This window comes from Homalodisca vitripennis, chromosome 2, assembly GCF_021130785.1.
Source record: "Homalodisca vitripennis isolate AUS2020 chromosome 2, UT_GWSS_2.1, whole genome shotgun sequence".
Lineage (NCBI taxonomy): Eukaryota > Metazoa > Arthropoda > Insecta > Hemiptera > Cicadellidae > Homalodisca > Homalodisca vitripennis.
In genome coordinates, this window is record NC_060208.1 from 54,394,007 (window position 1) to 54,414,389 (window position 20,383).

Consider the following 20,383-nt stretch of genomic DNA (forward strand, 5'->3'; position numbering starts at 1 on the left):
GGTATAAATCCCTTTAGTTATTTATTAATCTTTTATAGACAAACATAAAATAATATTAACTATTAACTTTACTTTTTAAAACAAAACCGTAATACTATTCATCTTTAGTAGAAAAGTTTCATAACATTTTTCCTTGTTAATTTTCTCCTCCAAAGTCAATTGTGAGTAGATATAATGAAGATTTAACTAAATTAAAAGGAGCACAATCATTTCTGTTTTTCTATCAATTCAAAGGGTAAATCAACAATTTTTTCTAACTTTAATAGCCAACACCGCCATATACATAATAAAAAATACAGATTTGTCAAGGATAAATTGGTAGGAAATTGATTAAATTACCATAAACTTATCAAAACTGCTATATTTACAAACAAATTATTAACTGTACTTTAACTGTACAGTTAATAGAATCTATGCTTCTGATTTCTTCTGTTTCTTCTTCCTCACAAAACCTTCGGGCCAACCATCGATAGCAGGAGAATACTTGTACTTCCCTCTTAGCTCACGCAGTCGCTTCATCTCATCCTTGAAGTCCTGGTGCTCGTCTCTGAACAACCCATACTCTCGCAATTTCATCATAAGCAGACCTGTCTCTACGTGGCGGGGATAGTAACACACCATCTTCTCTGGATTCTTGTTGTCTGGTTGTTGTGCCATCAGCCGCACCACCTGCAAACCCCAGATATATTGTCATTTTGACATACAAGCCATCACATTTTGAAACATTTTCCTCAAACTATAAGCAAATAGAACACTACTCTGCATCATTCATTAGCTGCATACCGGAATGAGTTTCTGTAAGACAATTATTTGTAGGTTCACTCCAGACAACAGAAGAATCTAGTTAATTCACTAGAATAACATAGATAATGATGAAATAAAAGCTACAGTAATAAATAGGTTAAATAATTATATGGTCAATCTTAGACGTTTCCACTCCGTCAATCAGGTGATTTGGAATCCTCACAACATGCAGGCACTAGTCCACCCTCACCCTTGCCCCTGCACGCATTGAACATGGAGTACCACAGGGTTCTTTATAGGGGTCTGTGTTGTTTATTTTGATGATTAGTGATATACTACTAGTATTAAACAGTCACATAATACTTTATGCTAACAACACAAACTTTTTCAATAAGTGTTCTGACTTTTACTCTTCAACATTTAACACACATAGCTCTATCGGCAGCATTAACTTGCTTTAAAGTCAGTTGATTCTTAATGAATATAAGTAAAACTCAAAACATGTACTTTTGCTTTTGAGATTTTCTAGAACAAGTCAGTGTAGAGAGAGTCTGCATTGATTGTCTATAAGTTTATGATTGTCTATATCGATAAAAATCTATCTTGAGAAACTCATACAGCAAACACAGCCAAACTCTAATACACCACTATAAATATGTTTCCAGATTTAAGTAAGGCTTTTTACAGCCTTCATTAAATCTGATTCTGGAGAAGCTTTACAACTTAGGGATCATGGACACAGCTCACAGGTGGTGTAAGAGCTATCTAAGCTATTACAAACAGATGGTTGAGCTGAAAGAAACTGAAGATGACACTACAAGAGCCTACAGATCCAAGCCACTACTGGTAAAAAAGGGAGCACCACAGGGTTCCGTGCTGGGGGTCTTGTTCGCTCTATTCACTGCTGTTCCCGCCCAGCTACAAGATTACTGTAAAGCTGCAATGTACGCAGATGACACTGTCTTGCAGGTTAGCAGTTATTTGGCCGATCAACTGGAGGTGGAAAATGTTATTTGTGTTAGCCTATCTCAAAAGTATTGCCCTGAGAGGTAAACATTGACCTGGTATTTAATGAAGAAATTGATTGACACACAACTGATTCTTGGAAGATGTGTTTGGGCCTCCCAAAATTTACACTGTATCCTCAACCAAACATCTTAGAGTGATCCTCGATAATCGACTCTCATGGCATCACCATATTGACTCACTATGCCTTAAACTAAGCTCTACAATATTTGCAATAAAGCGGATTCAGACCATGTTATTGTGCCTTATTTGAGTCATACATTAAGTACGGAAATATAATTTAGGGGCGATCTTCTCAGGGAAAAAAAACCCTTCAGAGAGTGCTGATATTGCAAAGATGTGTTTTGAGAGTCTTAGCCAATCTCCAACCAAGGCAAAGCTGCAGGGATGCTCTCAGAAATCATCGAATTTTAACAGCTGTATCAATTTACATCTCTGAAGCCGTCTTACACACCTGCATGCTCCCTTGTAACAGTGATACTCTAAGGTATAACACTAGGTCTCCAAATGACTTTAATCTGTCTCTACACAGAATCACACTCTACTCTTAGAAGCCGTCTTATACAGGAGCCAAATTTTCTAACCTCCTTCCTGCAAAAGTAAAGAATGGTCCTGCAGATGGACTTCAGAGAAGACTTTGGCAGTGGCTTGCTGAAGTCTATAGTTTGGAAGAGTTTAAAGCATGTGCAAGAGACCCTAGCTGAATATTGTAATTTATTGTAACTGACACCATTTTTATCTTGATGTTGATAAATAAATATTTCTATATTCTGTATTTTTAGTTCTAAAAGAACCTTTGAGCAGCTTCCTGAAGGATATTCTGGATGAGCAAGGTTGGAGGTAAGGGCTGTCTCAGACAGGAATGAGGATGGATTTTGGTCATTAATCTGTCATGTCACCTTGAAAGAAGGAACTCCAGCTTTGAACTAGCCTCTCCGGTCAAAGCAGGCAGGAATGGCACACCCTAATGTCTAAGCTAGCAAACTGTCTTTAACCCTTAGTCCCTCTATGTCATTCTTCTGCATTAGACTAACCCTAATTGTGCGGTTAGGGATGTGCTGCTCCTAGACATCCATAGAGTTGCCCACATTTAAGTGACACATCCGTTTTTGCTGTACCCAGTAGGTTCAACTGGAAGGTATAAACCAGCCAAAAGTGAACCTTCCTTGGGGCTGTTGTGTTGTGTGACTTACTGCTAACTTGTTTTTAGTCAGAAATAATCCCTTGGTGGCCATAAGAATTGACCTTTTATATTTCTAGTTTTTTCAGAACCAGTTGAATATGGTTTAATTTCTACACAAGTCTTGGAAATGAAACGTTTGTTGTCTGATTACTCAGACCACACGCTGTCTGATAAAAAACAACTGCTGGCTCATGTTGACATTTTAGCTTACTGCGCAGTTGTTTTATTGTAAGATATACAAACCTGTTCTACTGTTCTACTATTGCTGCTAATTCTCAATTAGTTCTTATTTATTTTAATCTCTTAGTAATATTAGTATTTTAGGAAGATAATGAACGATAACATCAGCAATTTGACACATACCACAAAAGCACAGATGGATCTATGATTACCAATTTATATTTTATGATTAGATATTGTATATTTGAAGTTTTGAAAAAATAACTACCGAGCAACTGAGTGAAAGAAATTTTATTGTTAAATTTTCTTTAGAAAAAATGTTTTTTTTAAATCATAAAGTTGCTTTAAAATAAAAGTTATTCCTCATAAATGATTTTTATAAAAATAGTTTTTAAAAGTCTTGCTAAATAAGTCTTTTGCTCTTTGTCCTAAAAGAAAATAATATAGAGAACATGAAAATAAAATTGTTGTTTAAATAAAAATATTTTATTTTTTATTTTACAAGATTAATCAACCTTCCAGAAATGAAGGAAATGCTATTTTGGAGTAAACAAGTAAAATATGTAGTTTCATCCCAAAACTAAATTGGACTTAACATGTGTAGAGAAATATTGAAAACAGTTAAGGTTATAAACTAAAATTTGGTACACATTAAGTTAAAGTAATTAATAAGTTGTCAATTAAAATGAAATGAATGGTGACTGTTCTTTGAAATCTAAACTCTACAATTTCTTGTTAAGTAATGCTTTTTATTCAGTAAACGAGTTTTTATTGAGCCAATGGACTGAAAATGACTTTTTTAAGGAGTAAAATGAAAACTGTAACATGAATTATACGGACCTGCCTATGTATCAATGGACTGAAAATGACTTTTTTAAGGAGTAAAATGAAAACTGTAACATGAATTATGATACGGACCTGCCTATGTATCAATGGACTGAAAATGACTTTCTTAAGGAGTAAAATGAAAACTGTAACATGAATTATACGGACCTGCCTATGTATCAATGGACTGAAAATGACTTTTTTAAGGAGTAAAATGAAAACTGTAACATGAATTATACGGACCTGCCTATGTATCAATGGACTGAAAATGACTTTCTTAAGGAGTAAAATGAAAACTGTAACATGAATTATACGGACCTGCCTATGTATCAATGGACTGGAAATGACTTTCTTAAGGAGTTGAAAACTGTAACATGAATTATACGGACCTGCCTATGTATCAATGGACATGATAAGGAGTAAAATGAAAACTGTAACATGAATTATACGGACCTGCCTATGTATCAATGGACTGAAAATGACTGAAAACTGTAACATGTACCTGCCTATGTATCAATGGACTGAAAATGACTTTCTTAAGGAGTAAAATGAAAACTGTAACATGAATTATAACATGAATGGACTAAATGATAAGGAGTAAAATGAAAACTGTAACATGAATTATACGGACCTGCCTATGTATCGGACTATGTATCAATGGACTGAAAATGACTTTTTTAAGTAGCAAAACGTAAACTGTAACATGAATTATTCGGACCTGCCTATGTATTTGCTTGAAATATTTTGTGGCCAATAAACTATTCTATTCTATTCTTGAATATTGTGTACTGTAATCATGAAGTCAACTTTACGAATTTTTTTAAAATCTGTCAGAGATTAAATGAATTTTTAGCTTTATTTTAAATCATTGTATTATTGTGTATTTAATAATGTAAGGATTAAATATCTATCAAATGATGGCAAAAATGTAATTCAATATTTTTTCATATAATCAGTAATTAGAATTGCTTTTAAAGGGTCATAATATATATCTTATAGATTAACATTATGATCATAATTGTCAGTAGGTTATCAGGTTGAGTCCCAGGAGGATTTTTTTAAAGATTAAGCCACAGCTCACACACATCATATTGACCATGTTTATCAGATCTGATCACAAGTAATGGACATGTACCAGACCGCAACATGAATTGTGTTTGCTGCATGTCTCAAGCGTATAACCCTATGCTGCTGTACTGCCTGGGCTGTAGTTAAGTACAAGGATTTGTTGGTTTTTTATAGATGGCCACACAGTATTCCACACACTGCATGAGCACATGGTATGTACTTGAGCAGAAAGTGTGCATAACATGGTGCACACTATTTTTATAGATATATTGAAAATATACAATAAATTAAACATGTTTATTGATCATTAGCCCCATGGTCTGCTGAGAAAAGGGTTTAAATAATTTTCTATACTCTGTTAAAGTAAAGATTCATACAGTAAATCTGATGTACATGGACCTCAACTTATTTCTTGACTGTAAATGATCAAATAATTATCTTTAAAGTTAGAGTGTTGCACTATGACTACTCACCTATAATATACTGTCCTAAGGTAAATAGAGGGGGGGGGGACTGAAGTAAGCCTTGAAAGTCATACGAATGTTAAGGGAACAACAACTTTTCAGTTTTACGAAAATAAAAGATGTTGAAATAGTTGTCCACACAACTAAATTATTATTTTACAAAATCGGATTGCTAATTCGTCTCACTTTCACCATGAAATGGAAGAAGGGGTGTCAGGGATGTGAGTGCTGAGATGAAGGTAAAACGATGATACCAATAAAAGCCTTCTTAAAATGGCCCTAAATTTAAAATTGTAACAACTACTTTGTAATCTAAATCTGAGTTTAAATACAATTTATCAAAATAATGCTAGCACAGTCTTTAAATTGTAATACATGGTTGTTGTTACTAAACACTCTGAAACTGATAAATGCAAACAAAACAACACTTGCTCTGTGACGCGCAGCACTAATACAGGTACCAGCTGATCAGTCTTGTATCAACACACGTGCAATGTAGTCATCACTCTCACTAAATACTGATTCTGTTAGTATCAATACATTGTGATACAAAAGAATCATTACGACTGTAATTGTAATTGTATAATGTAATTGATTGTTTAAAATTGACATTGTTATCAAGTTTTAAATTTACTTTTCAACTTATGTCATTTTTAAAACTAATGACTAGATCATGTAAATTTTAAGCTTAATTTGTTTTTATTTTCATTTATTTTAATATTTTGTATTATTTCATAATTCATATTTGTATAGTATGGTGTAATCTATTTTATGTTTTGTGATAAATATAATAAAGAATATAGAAAAGAAATATTAAATATAGTGAAACTAACACAAGTTATCATGTTACCTACTATAAGGTTAAATCTGTTATAATATATGTGACGAATTTAGTTCAGGCAAGTAACAGAAATTTTACTAAAATATTGTAGTAATATATTGTTGATTCCCTCAGCTTTTGATTACAAATTTGTAACAATAGAATGGGTTATTAGTTGTAAATTGTTATCATATATGTACTAAAAATCTACATAATTTTTTCACAACCCATAATAAGCAGAGAACTACATTTATGCCTATACAACTTAATTATAAACATCATTACTTTAACATGATGACTGTTACAGACGCCCTAGTGCACTTGCTGTCTTATTAGACTACTAAGGATCACTCAGGATAGAGCCGCAGTGGAGCTGTTTACCCCTTTATGATTTTTGACATAATATTATGTTCATAGCGATTGTGTAAGTGTGCTACTGACATAATATTACGCAAAAAACATTTCAATGACAATATGTATATATATATTTTTACAGAAACGAGGCACTTGATGGTCTTGTGTTATACAGCGGACTATGCAGGTCCATCAAGCCTTTTATTTAAACCTTAATATAACCACCTCATGATTTTTTCTGGGCATACAATTATGTTTTATAACTTGCTTAACAAATGTGTGCTAATATTTTATATATAAACTTTTAGCTACATGCTGGTCCACGTATATACATGTATTGGTCCTATCTATACCCTGTACAATTAAGCGGTAGATGTTGTTCCGAGGATTGTGTGGTTGGTGGTGGGGGAAATAGGGGAAGGGAACCGCATCTGCCTCTTGATTGTAAATTATTGTTGGACCAGTAATTGCCTCTCGTTTGTAAAACACCAAGTAATAAGGCATTAATTTCAAAATTTTTATAAAATGTTAAGGTAACCAATAATATTACTGTGTGTGAAAATAACAGAATTTCTTGGGTAATCCTTAATATTGAAACATAATATGCTTATGTAAGCTTAAAACATGATATCAACAAGAAAGAGGCTTTTAAAATGTATCTTCTTAGCTTGATACCTGAGCTGGAAGAACTAACTGTTTCACAAATAAAACAATTTAAACACAGGGTATTAACTCTTATTGATGAGATATCAGCCCCATCTGTAGTCCCACAGCTATCACCTCATTCTAGCATCTCACTTGCATCTGATGTTTCAAGCACCTCTACAGCCAGCCCTGCTTTTGATTGATGTGAATAATGATAGAGTTACCTGTGTCACAGTTGCAGCAGCCAACAGCGATTCAGTTTATACCGATTTCACACAGGATACCAACACCAGTGATTATTATATCCAAAAACATGTAAAATAACCATGGTAAATAAAGTAACTTTTTTCTCGTGTCTTTATTATTTTTAAATTGTAATTTTGTATTTGTCTACTAAATATTAAATGTAAAAATCATACCTCCTATCGATTATTATTCTTTCTTCCGTGGAAACACATTCCTTCATATTTGTGTTCATCTCCTCTATAGAACAAGCAACCATCCTTACTGATTCCAAATACAATTCTTTGAAAATCTTGTAGAAAGCTATAAACTTGCTGTTAGTCTGATTTAATTGTTCAGCTGCTATGAACAACCTGGATCGAATATATAAGGATAACACCAATATTTCCTTCGTGCTCTTCGTTGCTTGTCACGTTCGTAATAGGCTACTATTGCTTCCTCATCTGAACTACTACTTGACATGATGTCTACAATTTTTTAATGAGAAATAACTATGAATGTAATGAATTAACTTAAAATATAACTCTACTGAAATAAAATCTGTCTGCTTGAGATCGCCATCTGGTTTAGAATCAGTCGCTCTCGTGTGTAGAGACCGCAACTGATTGTGGTTGTAAACTGATTTCAAACTCGTGTTGCAAAACAATCGACCTGTGTGCAGATGACCTAACTGGTTGTAGTACCTACCTTCCTGGAGCTAGCAGTTGTGTCCCGGACTGCTTCACCAAAAATACGACGGCTCAGCTTGTTCATACGCTGAGCATAGCTTGTTGAAAGTTTTATTAACTCTGAATATTGATACATTTCTCCTCCTGAAACAGTCCACACAAAGATTATTGAAAGACAATACGACAAATTTATAAAAAGTACATAAACACTCTGCTAGCCTAATTTTTGTTTCTATCTCAACTAATTAGGAGATTGTAATAATACTAGGCAGTGACTAAGAAAATGTAAGAATGTTTACCAGCAGTGTGTATAAACATACGAAACTACAACAGAAAGCATAACTCCCCACAGTGACTATAGGTTCCTTCTATGACTAGATAAACTTTCAATTTTCAGAACCTATATACTGCAAAATGTATTACTTATTCTAAATTGAATTAATGTGTAACATGTTTAATACTTGATTACTACATGTTATATATATTTAAATAAAATTTAAATTTAAAGTTTAATACACAGTATTGAAAAATGAACTCAGCTCTAAATAATTTAAATTATAAAGAAACTTGAAACAAATGGCACTTGGAAGAATCTTAAGATTTCAAAATAATTCTTGTTACAGGTGGTGTTTCTCTTGGAGGTGTTAGAACCTAACTTGCACAAGAATACTATTCAGTTATGTAATGCTAGAAAACAGTTTCGCTTTTATATTAAGAATTTAAAATTATCTCTCTCTGTTGAAGATCATGTGGATTCTATTCTTGAGTAATAGGACAGGATACAGCACTTTGACTAGAATTTTCCTAAACACTCAATTGATGTGTCTTAACAGCATAATGTGGGGAAGAAAAACTGTATAATTTCCAGATCTGAGGTCTTGTAACTACCATGTTCTTATTGATACTACATCAGGTGATGCTAAGTAAAGTTTTGCCAAAAATCTAGTTTAATATCAATAGTAAATGAATACAAATTCTCCAATATTAGTTTTATTCTTGCGAGACCTTTCAGAATCAATGATTCCATCATCAGGAAACTTCACAAGTGAATAAATATTTACATTTTTCTAAATAATAGATATTAAAATAACATATGGTAAAGATTTGGAAGTATGGAAATAAAAGTGTTAGTTAACTTTAGAAAACTAACCAAAATAGTGTTCAAAGACGATAAACTGAGTTTTGATTGGTTTCAAAATGTCTGTTTTGTTGTTATGATTTATTTTTTATTTAAATAAGATTATTTCTATTAGGCCTACCTATCCTAATTGTTCGTTTGGTGGTTATGGTTCCTTTATTATTAATTATGTTGTTCCATTGTATATATTAAATTAATCTTTTCAACATTAAACTGATCCTGGAAAAAACTTTATTAAGCACTCTACACTAGTTATTTTTATCAAATGAAGAATTTTATATTACAGTTTATTTAACTAAACATGTGATTTGAACTTATTAATTATAGAAATGTTTAATGTAAGCAATAAAAAAGAAGTAACTAATTTTCATAGAATCTGTAAATGGTGGATGAATATGAGGAAATTGTGAGATATAAACAGTTGAAAGTTCTTGGCGAACAGTCATGAGAAGTTTGAGGAATGGAATGGCGGCAGACTCTATAGATAAACCGCTTGCAAAGAAACCTGCGCAGAAGCAAATTTCTGAGCAGTACCGCGCAGGAGGGGCCCTCCTCTGGCGGGGGGTTGTGGTGGGGAGTGGGACCAGCACCTTCTTGTATCTGTTTATCAGCTGTGTGGATCGTGTCTCACTCACACAGTTTTGTTTACACTGCAGCTACTTTACCTGCTCTATAACTATATTATATTTTTGTGTGTAGGTATATACAATTATCACAGTCTAAGCGTAAAATATTAATTGAACAGATTAATGTAGCTATAGACGTATCCAGGGAGCTTGCATTTTGTTGTGAGGTTAGCCGCGCAGTGGCAGTGGCCAATAGACATGTGTCATTCGGTCTTGACCCATTCAATTCGAACCGAGTGTTTCAAAAGACCCGTTCACTTCGAACGTTTCGTTCACTTATTAATTTATGCCAACTGAATAAATTTGATATTTTTTTCAAATCAGATATATTATTTTTAATGATAGGTAGTTAAAACTTACAATATTATAAAATTAATTATAAAACCCTTATCCATGAAAAATAGCTTAACATCATATGGAACTAACTAAAACTGTAAAGTTTATGCGTTAGGTTACATTAGGTCCCCAAAATTGTTCAGCCGTTCCTTTCGTTCACTGCTAACCGATTAAGAATAAAACCATAATCGTATAACTCAACAGGCGGTGTAGGGAATCAGGGTATTGTGAAAAGTGGTGGAAGTTAATCGGTTGGATATAAAATATCTTGTTCTTTATAAAAATAAATTATTTGCAAACGAGCAATGCGTCTGTTTAGTTTTTGTCATTTATTTAAAAACATCTGTAAGGCAATAACCTTACTTATGATAAAGCAAACGCATATCAATCAACCAGGTTCATAATATTATATACAATGGTATATAATATTTACATTATTAACATTTACAATATTTAGTAATGTATTTGGTAACTTAAAATTACATTTTTTGTCAGCTTTAATAGATCTACTTACAGTGAGTAGATTTCTGACACAATACATTGTTACATATCTATCCATTCACTGTACAATATGCTGTTTCTTCCTCTATTCGAACACTTTTTTACAAGTGGATCCTTTCGTTCACTCGGTCATCACATTCAGTTGTTCATTTTGTTCTGTCAACACGATGACCGGTATAACACACTTTAGCGGGAAGGCTCAGTGGCCGTCGGAGGGATATTTACCCCACCCTGCATGAACTCAAATCACCTTGAGAATTATGCCTGTCTGGGAAAGAATCCTTGTCAATTGTAAACACAATGGCTAAAGTGGCAAAAGACGAGTTTCACGTTATCAACCTTTTGCTATCGTTCTTCTGAACAAGACATTATAAGGTTGGAAAAATGACAAGTAACGAAGTTATAGAACATTAACAGTGGAACCACTTTTGTTGCACAGAATATTTCATTGTTCTACAGGCATCACATGGTTCTTGTTATGATCATGAGTCAACTTCGTATTAGTTGCTGTTGACGTCAGCCATTACGCTATATCAGCCCTGGCCATCAGCACAACACCTTTGACGACATATGACAAACATCCCTTGAGGTAGTACCTATCACTAAAAGATCAAATTCTAGATGATCTGGCCATTAGACTACTGCTAAATAAGAAATGCAACTTGACAAACCAAACAAATACTGTAAATTCACCTAACCATAACTTCCTATTATCTTGTAAGAAAATTAGTTCCACTTTTAATGTTCTAAAATTCATTATTTGTCATTTTAATCCCTTGAAATGTTATACTGTTTTGGAAGACGATGGGTTAATAAAGGGGGATCTCATTATCTGTGTGGATAAAAATAAACTTGAAAATAATTAAAGCAAATTTAACTAAACTTTCTACAAACGAATAACTAATGTAAAAAAAAACATAAATTTAATAAATAAGCAAAACTAATGTAACCATAACTTCCTATTTTCGTATGTACGTATTATATACTTATAATATATCACATGGTAACTTCCGATTACATAAAAATCGTTTTTTTTTATTTTAAAATAATACACAATTACACGAAGAACTCATTTTCTCACTCTGACAAAACATGTTGACCAATTAAAAAGTGATTACTTACTACTCACTGCTATCCAGGTAACCAATAATCACTTTAACGTTTCTCTGATATGTAGGTCTAGGCAAATGTTGGTTTTGTTATTTTTTAATATTACTGTTAGATTTATTTTATTAAAATTTGTAGTCTATTATTTTTGTTGTTAATGTATTATAATTGTTGTTCCTTACTATATTATATAATATCGAAGATGGATAATATATCAAATTGCTCAATAATAACAACCTACTAACGAGTGTAGGTCACTTATTAGTGCCCCCCCCCCCCAATCCTATTTAATATTTTAGAAATGCTGATATTGATTGATAGTTATAATTTTTTATGTATGAAGTATCAGTGATACTAAGCTGTAAAACCAGGCCCCCTTATCTTACTCATCCCAGAATAAAAACTCCATTAACACAGTTTTACAGAATTTTATATAAACAGGAACAGGTAACAGAGTCACAGAAAGCGACTTATTTGAGGAAAGTTTATTTCACGAAATTTCGGATGTGAGATATATCTTCTTACAAAGGCTCAAGTGACTGACAAAAGAGACCCTCATGAAGGTCCAGAAGAATTCATGATTTGATTTTTCATATGAAATAAAAGAAAAATACAGTAGTTTTACCTTTGAAATAATTAATAAAAAAATCTGTCAGTTTTCAATAAAAACATAGCACTATTATTCAATAGCATAATTGGCACTATTAATAACATTAACCGTACAAAGACAGTCTGATAATCAAAGGGTTAAAAGCAGCATAGTAAAATATTTTAAAGTGGTTCATAAATATTAACCCAGGAACTGGTGACAATCGCTGCAGCAACGTTGTATCATTCTTAACAACAAATGACCATTGCCGCAGCAACGGTCAAACATCGCCAAGAAAAAGCCACTTTATAAAGTAACTATAATGCTTTTCAATGAAGGTAATGGTAGCATTCCAAAGCGGATAGATAAATGTATCAATTAGTATTAAGTTCAGTACTTTTAGACCTTTGATACAAGTCGGAGAGAAAAATATCATACTTCATTTTTCTCATTTCTTGTTGTTTACGTAATGGTTAGTTTGTTTGTTTATGTTTCTTTTTGCTAGTATGTAATATTATTTGAAGTTTTATTTAGTCAAGTGGTATAAACATGTTTTCAAAAGTATTTCTCTTTCACAGAAGTGATATAGTGAAAAAAATAATTAGTGTTTTGTTTCAAAATAACCCAAATTTCACAATCTATGTAGGCCTAAGTTAGGAGTTTCAAGTTTGTAGTTTAACAAGTTTTATGTATTTTATATCTTGAATTTTACCAACATTATTTGCATTTGAAATGGATAGGAACTATTGAGATCAATCTAGTGGTACAAGAAATTTGTTAGAAAATTGAACCAGTAGACCATGACAGCGGTGGTGAATCTGATTAGGTAGTGTAAGATCTCAGTGCCCCAACCGAAACTAGATTTATAATTGTACATTTTTGTAAATACATTTTTTAAACAATTACAGATATGTGTTCACAATACAGAATGTGCTTAGTGGATAAATAAACTTGTATTTTTTTTCAAATGAGAAGAAAATCTGAACATTGCTTCTAACTTTGAGGATATAAAGTAATGTAAACAAATAATACATACATAATTTTGTACTTTTACTTCTTATTGATACATTTTATGTTATTGCTAACTCTTGATGTGATATAATACTGTTTCATGTAAGGAATAACTATTATTGTTGTAATAAAGTATGTTTTTAGGGTAATGTAAATTTTCATAAAAAAATTATCTGATGCAAGTTTTATCGATATAAAAATAAAAATAAAAATGTATTAAATAAGTACATCAACTATATAATTTCTGAAACTAAAGGAATGTATAAATAATTTTTATATTTTGGAATTTTGATCTAGTACAAATATACAACTTCTGTAGGTATGGCCCCACCCCCCTAAAACAAAATAAAAAATATTTAAAAGTTTCAAATTAAAAAAAAACAAAACCATTTTACTTATAAAAATATGCATAGTAAAAAATACAATTTTAATAAAAAAATAAAAATAAAAGATAAAACAATGCCTAATCAAATATTTTTTAGCATTTCGTACATATTTTATAAAATACCCTTGCAAAACCTGGAAAAGTGGTCTGCTAATAAAGGTAATTTAGTTGCCAGTTCTTGGGTGAAAAGTCATATAGTTTCTATAAACTACAAATACTAATAAAAATAAAGCCACGTTTATTTGGAATATAGTATGTTTAATAACCCCTTGTTAAAGAAATTTTCTTTCCAAAATATAATTTTTACTCAAATTAGCAACATTTACTTGACTCCATCTCTAATCAAATTCCCTACATAGAAATATGAGGGAGACTTAAGCGGCCTACACTCTTTATTCGATTGCTATTATTGAACAATTGATTTCTAGAACGTGTAGTCCACGTCAGATTGAAGAGATTGAGGGGAGACTTTAATAACCGGCCTACACTCGTTATTCGGTTGTTTTTGTCGAATTGTTCGATATATTATCCAACTTTGTGATATGAAAAAATCGTACACAATAAGAGTTATAATAAATTACCCTAACAAGAAGAATCTCGTTTATTACAATGTTAAATACACATATTTTAATATAACAATACAAAAAAACAAAACTAAATATGGCCTAGACTTAGATATCTAAGAAATTTTACAATATTTATAACTTGCCCAGTTCAATATCAATAAGTAACCGCTTTTGTGAAATGGAAGAAAGAATTCTCCCCATGTGTTACCAGTCAGCCAAACCCAAATGTTGAAGCTACTTAAACAAATATCGTCATTTTTGAGAAATATCTTACATAAAGTCTCAAAATATTAGTAACTTCTTGTTGTTTATTATTTACATTAAAATTACTATAGCTAATAAGTTGAAATCATAGGCTATAATAGGTTAAATAAATTGTAATATCGAATTATTCTTCGGATAAATACAATCGAACCATTCGATAATATCAATTGAACAAGGAGTGTAGGCCCGCTTATTAAAGTGTACTCGAAATATAAGCAATTTAAGTTAAACTAAAGTAAGAATTGATTATAATATAGTTATTATACGTATCAACAGCCTTCATATAAATGTGAGCAATATAAGTTAAAGTAAGGATTAATTATAATTGAGTTATTATATTTATCTTGTTGGATCCAGATTGTCATTAAATCAATCACAATATAAATTAAATCTACCCTGTTATATGTCTACCTCTCACAGGAGTTTGAACATGGAAGTGCATACATAGGCTACACAATATTTAATAATAATGCATAAATAATTTAGATAAGGAACAATATAAATCCAATATTATTTATAGAGACACAAAAAGAATAATACACTATAATATAATTTACCTTTCTATTAAAGAATTTGGTTATGTTAAGAAAGTAAACAACAGTCAACATCAAAATCCATCTAATCCCCATCAGCTGTACTGGTTTACGTCATTTTTATTTTACTGTAAAAGTATAGGCTTGAAGTGTAGTCATGACGCTTTTGACATTCAACATAATCTTGTGATACTACATATTAAATAAATTGTTATGTGTTATAACTGCACTTGATTATATTTTATAAGAGTACTATAAAATATTTTCCATATTATGCTCTTGTAAATTTAATGTTTGATATTACTACAGAGATTGGTGGAACTGTTCAATTTTGTCTTTGAAATTTATGTTATTAGGTGAAACGATTTTTTTTATGTTTATGGGTATTAAACATGACACATATTGAAGAATCTTCTTTCCACAGTTGATCTATTGAATATATTTCGAATCTTAGTCATATAGGGTATCAAGTTTATTGTTGATTGTCCTAAATTTCATACAATCAAACCAAAGTACCTTGTCAGCACTGCCTTGTATCACGATCTTTTGCCACTATCACTTCTTCTACAAAGACAAGATCTTATGCAATCTTTTACCTGTGCCACTGAAAATATATGATTCCTTATTTGAGTCGCCAAATGCCGAAAACAGGCTAAATCCGCAAAAATTTTAAAAAAAGTTGAGATATTGATGACATTGAGTTTCTGTATTACCTAGGCTACAGATTTGTCACTTCAAAATGTTCCAAAACCAGTTAAAAACTGTTTAAAATTAAATATTTAAAAGTGAAGGTTTGTTCCAAAATCAGTTATATCCTATAGCCAATTCGTTTCCAAAAAACATTGTTCATAATATCTGCACAGATGGACAATGTTCCAAAACCAGCTATATCAAACTACAATAACTTACAATGTTACATGTATTCTGTGTCAAATAAGTTAAATCCCAAAAGACTTTTCCTATAGGGAACTGCTGATCATTTTTCCTTCTGAAATTAATTGTTTTATTTTGTTGGCTAATTTTAAATTTCAAAGGCTAAAATAGTGTTTTATAGAGAAGCAATAGCACTCAATTATTTAACATTATATTTTAAAAGCTCCTGATTTGTTGTGTGTCATAAACATGGAGGCTGGAACATACAGGAGGTATTTTAGAAGGTAGCTGAAGGCGTTGGTATTGATATTATAAATGCTGAAGTTGTAATTGTTCAACCAAGAAAATGTCAATATAATGGACATAACAGTGGAAACTCCACAAAATGGTGGAACAAGTAGAGTTGGTAGAAGAGATGCCTGCCCTTTGCAAAGAAAAGGAAGAAAAACGAAAAGAGCATGGAAGAAAACTGTTGCAAAAAGTTGCTAGTAAGTTAACAACATTTGGTGGTAAAGAAAACTAAACTTAGCCTAATCTTAACACTCATTTGAACTAAAATAACCTAACCTCAACTAAGCTAACCTAACCTCAACTAACTAACCTATAACCGCAACTAAACTACTTAATCTCAACCAGCCTAAAGTAATTCCAGCTTAGGCCCTAACTTAACTACACAACAGTTTTTGACAACGATTGCGATCTATATTTTTGTTATTTTATTACAGGTTAGTAATTTTTTTAAAGGTAAAGGAGAACTAATAATCCTATTTTTGTTTTAGACACCGCCCGAAGGGATTTCCACAGATGCCTAGTTGTAAACATTCGGCAACCCGGCCACAAGTAAGTACCGCTGCCAGCGCAGAACTTTCCCTGCAGGATGTATAGAAAGATACATCAGCAATACTATAAAGATCGCTGACCTTCAATCAAAGAAGAATTTTATTCTTCAGCACGTCATTGTTTCCTCAGCAAAAAGGTACTCGTCTTCCAGAAGGTATCAAATAAAAAAAGAAATGTAAGTACTGACTTTTTTTCTTACCTAAAATGAGGAACAACAAAACTGAGAATGTTACAAGTATGTCGGGCAGCACTACTGTACAATTTTGCAAGAGAGTAAAAACCGAGTGCAATTGATTTGCAAAAAGTACCTGGAAACAGGCGTCCGAGTACCTTTGGAGACTCGTGGAGGAGCACGCCAAGTTGATAAATATAATATAAAGAAAGACAGCATCAAATCTTTTATTAAAACATTTATTCCAGTACAAAAACACTATTGCAGAGCGAAAAAACAAGCATAGGCAATACCTTCCAAGTGAGCTTAACATTACAAAAATGTGGAAAATGTATATTGAGCAGCATCCAACTGAAGAATTAAAGTGTGAGTATGACTTTTTCAGGCTTGTTTTTTCTGAGAACTTAACATTGTTTGACACACTCGGCCCCGGTACAGGTCCCCTACTAGCCCCACACCGTACACTGATAAGTGTTCCAACCTGCACAAGGCTTGAGTGTGAACTAGCCACAGAAAAAAGATTGCAGGCAAGCGTGAAACACTAAAGCTAAACCTAAAAGCCCACAAAGTCCCGTGCAGCACAAAATTCTACAAACTTTTGCAAAGAAAAATAATGAATAAAGAGCTTATTCTGAGCTATGATTGTCAGAAAAATCTTGTCCTTCCTAAAATACCGACCAAGCCGCATACTATAATCAGCCGCCAGCTATATCATATAAATTTTGTGATTTTGGTGAGGGACATTCTAAAGTCCTCTTGAATTCAGAAAACACCTTTCTTACCTCTGGACTGAAAACCAGTATGCAAAAGGGTCCAGTCAAATTGCATCTGCTGTTTACCACAGGTTAACAAGCGCTTAACAATGGAAAATGTCACCACAGTCAAAAACTTTTTTCTCTGACGGCTGTGGTGGCCAAAACAAGAACACAACTGTTGTCGGTATGATTGCTCATTGGCTCCTGAAAATGCACCTAAACATGTTACTAAAGTTGTACTACTCTTTCCGGTAGTCGCCATTCTTCATTTCTTTTCCCCCTGATAGAGTGTTTGGAGTACTTGAAAGGAAATTTCAAGATCAGAGTGTAATCAACAATCCCAATGAGTACACTGAAATAATTGAAAAGCACTGTACTGTTGTGAAACTTGGGACGGATTGCCCTGTGAGTGATTGGAAAACTCTAACCGATGCTGTTCTAAAAAAAACCAGGACAATGGCATTTTCAATTTCAAAAGGCCAAGAAATTTATCTTTTTCAAGAAGTAAAAGTAATCCAAACTCCATCCTGGTACGAGGTAAAGCAAACTATGTATTTGAAAATCGGCGAGAGTAAGTCAAGTAATGAAAAGGGGGAAAAATTTTGACAATGCAGTTTTGAGAGTGAACAAGAAGGACAACCCAGTGAAACAAGTAAAAAATCAATGATGTGAAATGCTTGCTAAATCTCCACTATGGAAATGACTGGCAACGGGAGCCAAAGTTGAAGTTTTTCAAGGACTTATTCCAGCTACCTACCACCCAATCAAGGCGAAGAAGATAGAATGATGATGATATTTTGAAATAAATGAAGAGGATGAGCCTATGATTGAGTGAAAATATTTTTAATAAACGACACATTGTATTTTATAAACTCTGTAGATAAATAAATTCATGGTTTTGTATTGAAAATGAATACATTGTGTTCATTAATCCTAACCTAACTTTACCTAACAATATAGGCTACAATGTTTTGAGAAAAAAGGATTTAATAATTATAATTTCTGTTTTTTTAACTTAGTTTGGAATGGTAAACACAATTTAAAACTTGGTTTTGGAACCAAAGTTAAAAAGCAAATGGCGGAGAGTAATTTTCCAAAAGCATCTAAATCATAGTTACTGTTCCAAAACAAGCTATGCCATATATTTAATCGCTGCAGTAATTATAACTTTAGTTGTAACCATTTTTTAGCAATATTTTTAACCCTTTAAGTGCCAACGTCCGTATATACGGACGTCACAATTTTGTGCATAGAGTTGCCAACGTCCGATATACGGACGCCGTCCGTTTGTGCATAAAGTGCCAACGTCCGTATATACGGACGTCTCGTTTTAGGTTTTTTTCTTGCCTTGTGTATCAACCAATCAGGTTATACTTTTTCCCTTGTTGTAAAAGCGGAACATCTGTTTTACAATGAGGACATATCGATTTTATTCGATATATCCGAATGTTATATCGGTAATTACATCTGAACGTCTGTGCTGTGAAAGAGAAGCAGACAGCTGACAGCACTGGTGCGTCTAATACCTCAGTTTGGTTTTTTCATGGTTATGTCTGTTGTCAGGTTTGCGTTTATTTTACTTAGACGTGTTTTCATTAGTTAATTTGTTTGTAATTGTTTATTTTTTTCATTTGAAAATTGAAACAGAAGAAACACCGAAAATCGCCAGTAAGTGAAGGGACAGTTAGGCAACTTCTTGAAGAGGATTATATAAGTGATGATTTTCGTGTCTGATGTTGAAAACATTGAGAGTGACGATAACAGCAGTGATATTTATTTGCTGATGACACTGATGTTGACCCGGACTATTTCCCTGAAGATTCATTTGATCAACCGCGGCCCTTCCCACACCGTATTAGTTGAATCCTAGACTAACACTTAGCCGCTTTACCCGACCCCCTGTGTCGTCATCTAGCGATGAGAGGCTGATCCTAGGCCTAGTCCCTAAACTCCACCACAATCTAGGCCTAGGGGAAGACCTAGGAAAAGACCTAGGAATGTTACCAACTGATCATCCAGTTCTGAAAGTGACTCAGAGGATGGTTCTAGGGTGGGTAGATGTCCGATGAAATAAATGACCAAGGATTCCAAAAGCCATTTGCCTTCGGAGAGGTTCCTGGATCAAACATGCACCCCCAAGAAACTCTTCTCCCATGACATACTGGCAATTATTTTTTTTTCACTGTAGGATTGTTAGATATTTTTGTAAAATACACAAATCAATATGCAAAAAATTTTTAGCCTACCATCACAGTCCCTAAAACCCCACAGTCGTGCCCAAAAAACTGGAAACCGACCGTATAGCTTATTGGAAATTCAGAGGCTTTCATTGCTGTTTTGATAAATATGGGCCTAAAGAAACAACCAACAATTTTATAGTTACTGTGGACAAGCTCTTCGCAATACATAACCATATTTTTCAAGTGATGATTTCAAACGCAACAGAGTTTCAGGCAATTTTTTACAG

At 32.8% G+C, this 20,383-nt stretch overlaps 1 protein-coding gene across 1 annotated transcript; it reads right to left on the reverse strand.

The window, feature by feature from the left end:
- Positions 1-343: 343 nt before the first annotated feature.
- LOC124353964 (28S ribosomal protein S33, mitochondrial) lies at positions 344-15,443 on the reverse strand. The gene is made up of 3 exons (XM_046804053.1): positions 15,301-15,443; positions 8,240-8,364; positions 344-669 (listed from the first exon to the last, which is right to left on the reverse strand). The coding sequence occupies exons 2-3, from the start codon at positions 8,354-8,356 to the stop codon at positions 412-414; spliced, it is 375 nt and encodes a 124-aa protein (XP_046660009.1). The 5' UTR covers positions 8,357-8,364; positions 15,301-15,443; the 3' UTR covers positions 344-411.
- Between the last annotated feature and the right edge of the window lie 4,940 nt (positions 15,444-20,383).

Bases quoted from the DNA above. Each gene is read 5' to 3' on its own strand.
- LOC124353964 (XM_046804053.1), bottom strand. From the start codon at position 8,356: ATGTATCAATATTCAGAGTTAATAAAACTTTCAACAAGCTATGCTCAG. The intron at 670-8,239 runs GTAGGTACTACA...TGGGGTTTGCAG, and splicing joins CAACTGCTAGCTCCAGGAAG to GTGGTGCGGCTGATGGCACA.